At 36.5% G+C, this 8479-nt stretch overlaps 2 protein-coding genes and 1 long non-coding RNA gene across 3 annotated transcripts; 1 reads left to right on the forward strand and 2 right to left on the reverse strand.

Moving 5' to 3' along the window:
* LOC109236193 lies at window positions 1435–2506 on the reverse strand. Its single transcript, XM_019402397.1, has one exon. It carries the CDS (start codon window positions 2360–2362, stop codon window positions 1667–1669), a length of 696 nt encoding a protein of 231 aa, XP_019257942.1. The 5' UTR covers window positions 2363–2506; the 3' UTR covers window positions 1435–1666.
* On the forward strand, window positions 4002–5215 carry LOC109235968. The gene is made up of 3 exons (XM_019402209.1): window positions 4002–4052; window positions 4148–4534; window positions 4859–5215. The coding sequence occupies exons 1-3, from the start codon at window positions 4002–4004 to the stop codon at window positions 5213–5215; spliced, it is 795 nt and encodes a 264-aa protein (XP_019257754.1).
* Window positions 6245–7384, reverse strand: LOC109235458. The gene is made up of 2 exons (XR_002069391.1): window positions 6876–7384; window positions 6245–6603 (listed from the first exon to the last, which is right to left on the reverse strand). It is a non-coding gene; the product is annotated as an uncharacterized LOC109235458 (long non-coding RNA).

The following is an 8479-nucleotide window of genomic DNA, read 5'->3' on the forward strand; positions in this document are numbered from 1 at the left end:
CTTAATACTGAGTTCAAGGTAAAAGATTTGGGAAATTTACATTGTTTTCTAGGCATGGAAGTTCTCAGAGAAAAGTGGGGGATAATTGTTTGTCAGAGAAAGTTCACCTTGGATTTATTGAAGTAATTCGACGTTTCTAATCAGCCTTGTGTCTCATCTCCTCTTGAACCATCCTCCAAACTGTTTGCAGATGAAGGGGACTCTCTTCAGGATCCCACTGTGTATCGACATCTTGTTGGGAAACTGAACTATCTCACACAAACACGCCCGAATTTATCATTTGCAGTGCTGAAGCTTAGTAAATACATTCAAAATCCATGATTTTTTCATTTCAAAGCAGCTCTTCGAGTATTGCGTTATCTGAGAATAGATCCTGGCCAAGGAATTCTTTTGAACTCTGACCCATCTCTTTGTCTGATTGCTTTCTGCGATGCCGATTGGGCATCTTGTCCGGAGAGTCGCCACTCCGTTAGTGGTTTTTATATTACCCTTGGTGCATCACCAATTTCTTGGAAGTCCAAGAAGCAATCATCTATTTCCTTATCATCCGCAGAAGCTAAGTATAGATCTATGCGCCGAGTCGTCGCCGAACTCACTTGGCTCACTCGCCTTCTTGACGACCTGTGAATTTTACCATCACTGCCAGTTCCTATTTTTTACGATAGCAAGGCGACGATTCACATTGTACGCAGCCCCGTCTTTCATGAAAGGACGAAACGTCGAACTGGACTGCCACTTCGTTCGACAATAGTTTCTCTCTAGCCTCATCACTCTCTCTTTTGTTCCTTCCTCCTCCCAACTTGCTGATTTATTCACTAAATCACTCTCAGGACCTTCACATAACTCTATTCTTAGCAAGTTGGGGGTCACTTCTTTACTCTCCAACTTGAGAGGGGTGATGAGAAGAAGCCCCATAAACGATTCAGTGAAAGCAATAAAAGGAATTTAGGGCTACAGACAAAGGAAAGGGGATTTCCAACAAAGGAAGATGTTTCAGATATAACAAGGAATAAGAAAGTTTTATTTGCACAAAAGGGCTTGACATATAGAGCAATCACAACCATTGATAAAGGAATTGATAGATTCAATCTCAACCATTCAGATCAAGTGAGGGACAACTGTGAAGCATTGGATGCCAAAATTATTCCCACATTGTAAAGAATAAATGCAGTTAGTTTGTTAATTGTGGTAGCAAATAACAATTAGACAACCGTACAAGATTTTATTTTCTTTTATGATTTTTTATTTACATAGAATATACAGAGGATATGTTGTATATATATAGGGCAGTCAATGGAATAATATTTACACAGAAAATTCTGTACATTCTCTCTTCAATTCTTCATAATCTTTCAACAACTAATGTCTGTTAATTAAAAACAATGTTAAGTGTGAAGTGGCTATTATTAATATTTGTTTCACTTAAATGGCTTGAGCAAACTAAATTAAGTTGAGCAATTAGTAGAAATTAAATTACTTGTGAGCTGAATTTAAGCATCAAACAAAGATTTAAATTCAACAATCTTGCATCATTGCTTCAAACTAATGAGCTCCGCAGGTGATCCTAAGAATCTGGCAAACTATGAGCATTGACAAATCCTTGGAATAATAGGTATATATCTAGCTCCTATTTGCTTAGAAGTCATCTTTTAATATTTCTCGTTGCCTAGTAGGTGAGTATATTTAGAAGTGAAACTCTCGTTCTGATCAGTCGCCGGATAATACATTCCAGCTCTCCTTCAAGATCTTCAATGGCCATTTCCACGGCTCCCAATCTTTTATTGGCACACTGCAGCGTCATAGCGTCGCATTTTTCCCAGGAACTTAAGCTGTTTACTCTCATCAACTTCGAACCAAAATACCCTTTATTTGTTTTCCTTGTATTTGGGCTTGGCATTGACATAAGTGACATCAAAGATTCTAAAATAGAAATTGTTGTAACTCTTACTTCTCTTAACACATTGACAACCACCATAAGATTAATTTTGTTATCTAGTGAAGATGATGAAAAATCTATGCATTTGTTATTTTTCATCCCCTTTAAGGAATGCAAGCGCTTTAACATTTCTTTCTTCAACTTCTTCCTGTGACAATAATAAGGTGCAAACTTGTTTTCTGCAGTTGCATTTTCGCCAACACTGATTCTTCTGAAGGTGGATTTGAGGTCGTGGACATGATCCTTAACGAGCAAAAGGACATCTTTGGTGGTGCCACAAACGTCTAGTATTCTTAACGATGTTTCTGAAATTTCCTGAGTCCATTTCTCTTGTCCCTGATGTGCTATTTCAACTGGTGAGTGATTAAGCATGTCGTTGGCCGAATCGTGCAAGTCCTTTAGAGCATTATAGTTGGGAAGAGCCATTGAATTTTCTTGGCAAAAGAAGTGATTTTTGAACTTGATAAGATTTGAGATTTGAACTTTTGTTTGGGAAATTTGAGATGCATGGGATTAGATGCTTAGGTCAACACTTTGCCATCCATTTATAGTTAAACACAGAAAAGGAAGTTTTGGTCATGAGAAGATGGAATAGTACGTGAGATCTGAAAACTGAGGAAAAAGGACAGGAAGGATCCTTCTTTGTACGGACTCTCGTTGTCCTCTAATTGGCAGCAGCTAAAGGCACCAAATTTTGTCCCCCCTTGGAAACTTCCTCCCATATGGGAAATACAGAAAATAAATACTATAGTTGTTAAGATATCGTTGTTTGAAAACTAGGTTAATTAGCAGGGGAAATATGCCAATCTAGCGGGTGTCAAAATTTAATTTGTTGGTATCAGACATTATGTTTGCTAATTGATGACCAAAAATGGAGCAATTAGGCTGTAATCGACATAATTTAGGATTGCCTATAATTGTTCATAAGATTTACGCCAAGATTGTGGAGTACTTTAAAGAAAATCATCCAACAAAGAATAATATTTTCTCGTTGTTTGTTAGTGAAAGTAGAGGATTAGTAGTTGAATTTTTCTTTATTCGTTCATGATTGATTGCAGTATATGTTGACGAAGCCACGAGGTCTTTTTCATGAGGGCTCCAAAAATAAATAAAACACGACAATGGCGGACAATAAACCAAAGATAGCGCATTGTTTAGGTTCACGGCGAAATAACGGAAATCAATTGAGAAACCATACGAAGAATAAAGAAATATTAGCACATGATTTAGGTTCACCCAGCGAAACAACCAAAATCAATTCAGAAACCACCTAAATTTAAAACTAACAATTTAGGAGCAATATTTTATCGAAAATTTATTTCTCAAAAAATGTTACTATATATTTTTAGCAGATTTAGTGTTTTCCATCGTTCAAGTTTATATGATATAATTTGGCTCGTAACAGGAGCGGCTTAGAAAAGTCGGTGGCCTAAAGCAAAATGATATTAAGAGGCCTTAATTTATTTATTTTTTTTTGAAAAAAAGTAATATAATTTTTTTTAAAGTCTATTTATCTAGTTTTTGAGATGTAAAGTTGTTAACAATCTTTTAATCATTTTCCTCTATTTGTTTTTCAATTGATTAAATATCTAACGGGAAATTGTCAAATATATCCCTCTACTTTCAAATATTGTTTAATCCCATCCTCCATTACACTATCTGGTTGTTTGAGTCCCTACCATTATACTATCACACAAATATACCCCTAATTTTAACGAAATGCCACGTGGCAGCTTAGGAACAAAAGGACCCCACCCCTGTTTTAATAGTTGGATCCAATTAAAACTCACCCCTAATTTTTTGCCTATTACCCGACCCATGCGCATCAAATTCAGTCAAGAGTTCATGACAAATTGGCCAACACCGCCATTTTCATCTTCTTCATACCAACATTTACCATTAAGCTCCATGTGTTCACCACTTGATTGATTCAAAAAAAAAAAAGAAGAAGTAATTCCATGCTCTAGAACATCTTTATAGTGGAGTGGATAGTAGAACTAAAAACTGCAGACAGCAACTATGTGACATCCAAGAACAAACGAGGAATCCCGGACAACCTGAGGCCATGATTTCAGCTAAGAAAGATATCAAGGTACAACTGGAGAAGTGGCTAGAGGTAGAAGAAAGTATTATAAAGCAGAATTCTACAAAACAATGGCTGAAGTTGGGAAATGCTAATACAACCTACTTCTTTGCAAGTGTGAAAAACAGTATGCCCAAAACAAGATTAGAAGGCTAGTAAGAAGCAATGGGGAGCTGGTCCAGGCAAAGCAGGGGATTGAGGAGGAAGTGATAGGGTTTTATAGACAACTATTAGGCTCAACAACTGAAGGTTTGCCTGCAATTAACCCAACAGTGATGAGGGGTGGACCACTGGTGAACAGAGAACAACAACTAAAACTGGTGTTAGCTATCACTAGAGAGGAAGTCTATACCATGCCCTTAAAGATATTGAGTGACAACAAAGCTCCTGGTTGCGATGGTTTCAATGCCTTGTTCTTTAAAAGAGCTTGGCTTGTGACTGATACTAAAGTTACAGATACTTTGTTGGAGTTCTTTTCAAATGCAAATATGTATCAGTCTATCAATTGCACAACAGTTATATATCCTTGTTCCTAAGGTGACTAACCCTTCCGGAATTACTGAGTAGAGGCCAATATCATGATCTACAGTACTGTACAAGAGAATCTCCAAAGTGCTAACAAGCAGGCTTCAGGAAGTTATGGATGGACTGGTGAATAGAAACCAGTCTGCTTTTGTCCATGGTAGATTGATAAATGATAATATTATACTCACCCTTGAGCTAGTGAAAGGGTATGGTAGTAAAGGTTTATCCCCTAGATGCATGATGAAAGTGGATATGAAGAAGGCTTATGATTCTATTGACTGGAGCTACCTGGAACAAATATTAATAAATTGCAGTTTTCAGGAAAATTTGTGCAATGGACTATGAGATGTGTGACAACTGTATCTTATTCCATAATCATTAATAGTCAGCCTAAAGCTCCTTTTCCTGCTAAGAAAGGACTGATACAGGGAGACCAATTGTCTCTGTACTTATTTGTGTTGGCTATGGAATATCTAACTAGACTCCTGATCAAGACATTAAAGAGGAATCCCAACTTCAACTACCACCCTAAATGTGCCACAATGAACATTGTCCAGCTCAGCTTTGCTGATGATCTACTGCTATTTTGCAGGGGTGATACTATCTCTGTGCAACTATTGTATGAGCTTCTAGGAATTCTCCAAAGCCTCAGGTCTAGTTGCAAATGCTGATAAGAGCTCTATCTTTTTTGGGGAAGTGAGTACTGACATACAACAAGAAATACTACAAACTCTTGGCTTCTCAAAAGGATCTTTGCCAGTCAGATACTTGGTGTCACACCTCCTTTCTTTTCCCAATTTAAGTGACATTATTCGAAATGGGATTGTTTATTTATTTTTAGAGTCGCCACTTGGGATAGGATTGTCTTCTGGTGTCCCAAGTCACCGGTTTAACTTAAATCCCAAATCGAGGAAAATTGCGACTTCCCACTTGGAGTCTACGAACCAGAAATTCTGAATAAGGAATTCTGTTGACCCGAGGAAAGGTGTTAGGCACCCTCGGATTCCATGGTTCTAGCACGGTCGCTTAAACCATTACAACTGGCCTATTATCTGATTTTAATACATGTTCAAACCGATAGTGCAATTTTAAATTATTTATCGCTTTTAATTAATTTTAAGGAAAATTGAACGTCGTCTAAAACGTGTCTTTGGATCGCGTCACATGAAATGCACACGCAATCCGGAACACATTTTATTCAACGTTTTAGGATTTGGATTTGGGTCACATGAAATGCACACCCGAGTTTAAGAAGGTAATATTATGAAATAACGCGCCTAAAGCAACTACGCGTTGTTAACTTTGAGAGGGCAATGAAAATTTGCTAAATGACACGCCTCGAATTCTAAGGATTTTAAAATTAATTGAGGGCCATGAGTTCTTGAGATTTTATTTGGCACGGTACACCTCAATTCATCCCGGAGATTGTACTCAACCAAAGCGCCAATTAAGGGTCTAAAGAACCAAAATCCACTGCCATGAGTAATGGTCTTTGAAGATAGTCAAAGCAATAAACAAAGAAAATAATCAATTGCACACTTGTGCCCGTAACAGAGGAAACTTAAGGCAACATTCCGACAGAGGCAGGTGATGATGCCTTTTCCATTAAATCCAACCCTCGAGTTAAGATGGAAGCTGCTGATTTTTAAAGAAGAACAGTGCAGAAATAGGCTCCTGACAAAACAGCCACCTTTGAGCCAACACAAGAAATCTACTCAAATATATTTAACTTAAGCAAACTTACGAGGCTGGGGTTCACAAGTTTAACTAGAGGTAATATTAAACACCCAGCAAGAGGAAACTTACATTTTAAGTTCGAACAATCCCAATGCACAAATGAATTAACAATTGCCCCTTTTAATCCTTGCACACAAAATTCTATAATACACATAGCTATTACGTTTCAATTTAGTGACATAGCCACATATTTCCAGTTAAAGAAAATATCAATTGCAAAACAATGGTGTTCTGTCCATACTAGCTACTTTCTCAAGTTGGCTGATAGTTACAACTGATCCAAAGCAATTACCATCAAATCACAAAGCTGCATCATATGAAACTAACCAAAATCATAGTTAGAACATCCCAACACTTTTGCTTAATTCTAACAAAAAAAGAACTTCACATGTCTAATCCACTTTATTACTAGAACATGAATCAATCTTGCATAAACAAAACTTGCTGGGAATTGAATCTAATACATGATAAACCTGTTGAATCATTCAGAAGCAGACAAAACAGCTCACTACTGCCATAATCGAAACCAAGAAAAGCAGAACTTCAATTTTATTTCATACACAGCAAGTTCAACATTTAAAGTTTTCGACATACCTAGATATAAGCGAACATAAACCGAAGGAAACCAACAGAGATCCGAAGCAAATGGCGAGACCCAGCAACAGGAACAAAAACGAACCAGCAACAGCAACAGAAATTGAAGTTCAACTCGAACTTCACATTCAGAAGAAAAAATAAATCCGAAACCCAGCTATCCGAGAGTGAAACCCAGCTGATGAAACTCTTTTAGTTCTTTTTTTTTTTGTTGTGTTTCTGAAAATCGAAGTTGAAGTTTCAGAAATTCTTCTGCTTTTCTTCTTCTTTTTTTTAAATTTCTCGTGAAGCTTTGGTTTCCAGATTTGAGATGCAATTTCGGATCTAGAAATTTGCTTTCCGATTTTTGTTTTTGTTTTCGTATGAGTGAGGTTATGGAGATTGTAACTATGGCGACTGGGGTTTTCTCAAATGGGGAGGGAGTTGGCTTTTGCTATGTGAGGAAGAAGAGTGAACTCTTTTGGAGATGACCAAGGAATCAACCAGAAAAGAGAAAAGCTGCGCTCCCATTTCAGGGGTAAGGGATCTTAGGTTTTATTAGGTTTTTTAATTAAATGGGTCTTGGATCAAACCGGGTCGGGTCATGGGTGGTTTGGGTAGATTTGGGTATAGGATTTGGGCTCAGCATTAATTTTGGCCCAATTTCACAAGACAAACCTTTTTTTTTTCCAATTCTTTTTTTATTTTGTTAATTTTTCCTTTTTCTTTTAATTAAAATCCTACAAATTAAAAATCCAAAATTATCCAAAATGTGAAATTAAACTAATTAGCTAATTATAAAAATTATAAAAACCACTTAATCCTAAACTAAAAGAGAAAAAATCAATAAAAGGAAAAAGTGTAAAAATGAAGCATTTTTTGTGATTTTTGATTTTTATAAAATAAATAATTACTAATTAATCCTAAAAATGTAAAGATAAAGTCTAAATGCCATGCATGATATTTTTGATATTTTTCATGATTTAACTAAATCTTAAACATGCACAAAATGCAAACAATTAAAAATTCTACAAAAAAATCCTAAAATGGCAAATAATTAACAAAAATCTATTTTACTTGGGATTTTATAAGAGTATTTCGTATATGGAAAAAATCACGTGCTGACACTTGGGAGTGCCCCTTACCACTAAAAGAATCTCATTGGTGCAATGTCCGCCTCTAATTGAGAAGATACTAGGGAGAATACGGTCTTGGACAAGATTTCTATTCTACGCTGGAAGAATACAACTCATTAAATGTGTCTTATTCTCTATTCAAGTGTTTTGGTCGCAGGTGTTTATACTATCAAAGAAGATGATTCAACCCATTGAGACTGCTTTCTTGTGGACTGGAGGGGTGGAAGTAACTAAGCTAGCACTAATTGCTTGGGATAGAATGTGCTGTCCTAGAGCAGCAGACGACTTGAACTTTTTTGATTTGGGTACATGGAATAGAACAGATAATGTTTGCAAATTCTATAGAACCTATGCAAGAAGAAAGATAAGATGTGGGTTCAATGGGTGCACATGTACTATAAAAAACAAAACAAACTGCGGGGTGCTGAGCCAAAACAGGCATCTTGAATTGTTACCGAAGTCAAAGAAATACTTTGAGAAAGTTGGATA

The sequence above is a fragment of the Nicotiana attenuata genome, chromosome 12 (genome assembly GCF_001879085.1).
Source record: "Nicotiana attenuata strain UT chromosome 12, NIATTr2, whole genome shotgun sequence".
Lineage (NCBI taxonomy): Eukaryota > Viridiplantae > Streptophyta > Magnoliopsida > Solanales > Solanaceae > Nicotiana > Nicotiana attenuata.

Bases quoted from the DNA above. Each gene is read 5' to 3' on its own strand.
- LOC109235968 (XM_019402209.1), top strand. From the start codon at position 4,002: ATGATTTCAGCTAAGAAAGATATCAAGGTACAACTGGAGAAGTGGCTA. The intron at 4,053-4,147 runs GTAGAAGAAAGT...TGTGAAAAACAG, and splicing joins AACTGGAGAAGTGGCTAGAG to TATGCCCAAAACAAGATTAG. The intron at 4,535-4,858 runs GTTATATATCCT...AATAAATTGCAG, and splicing joins AGTCTATCAATTGCACAACA to TTTTCAGGAAAATTTGTGCA.
- LOC109236193 (XM_019402397.1), bottom strand. From the start codon at position 2,362: ATGGCTCTTCCCAACTATAATGCTCTAAAGGACTTGCACGATTCGGCC.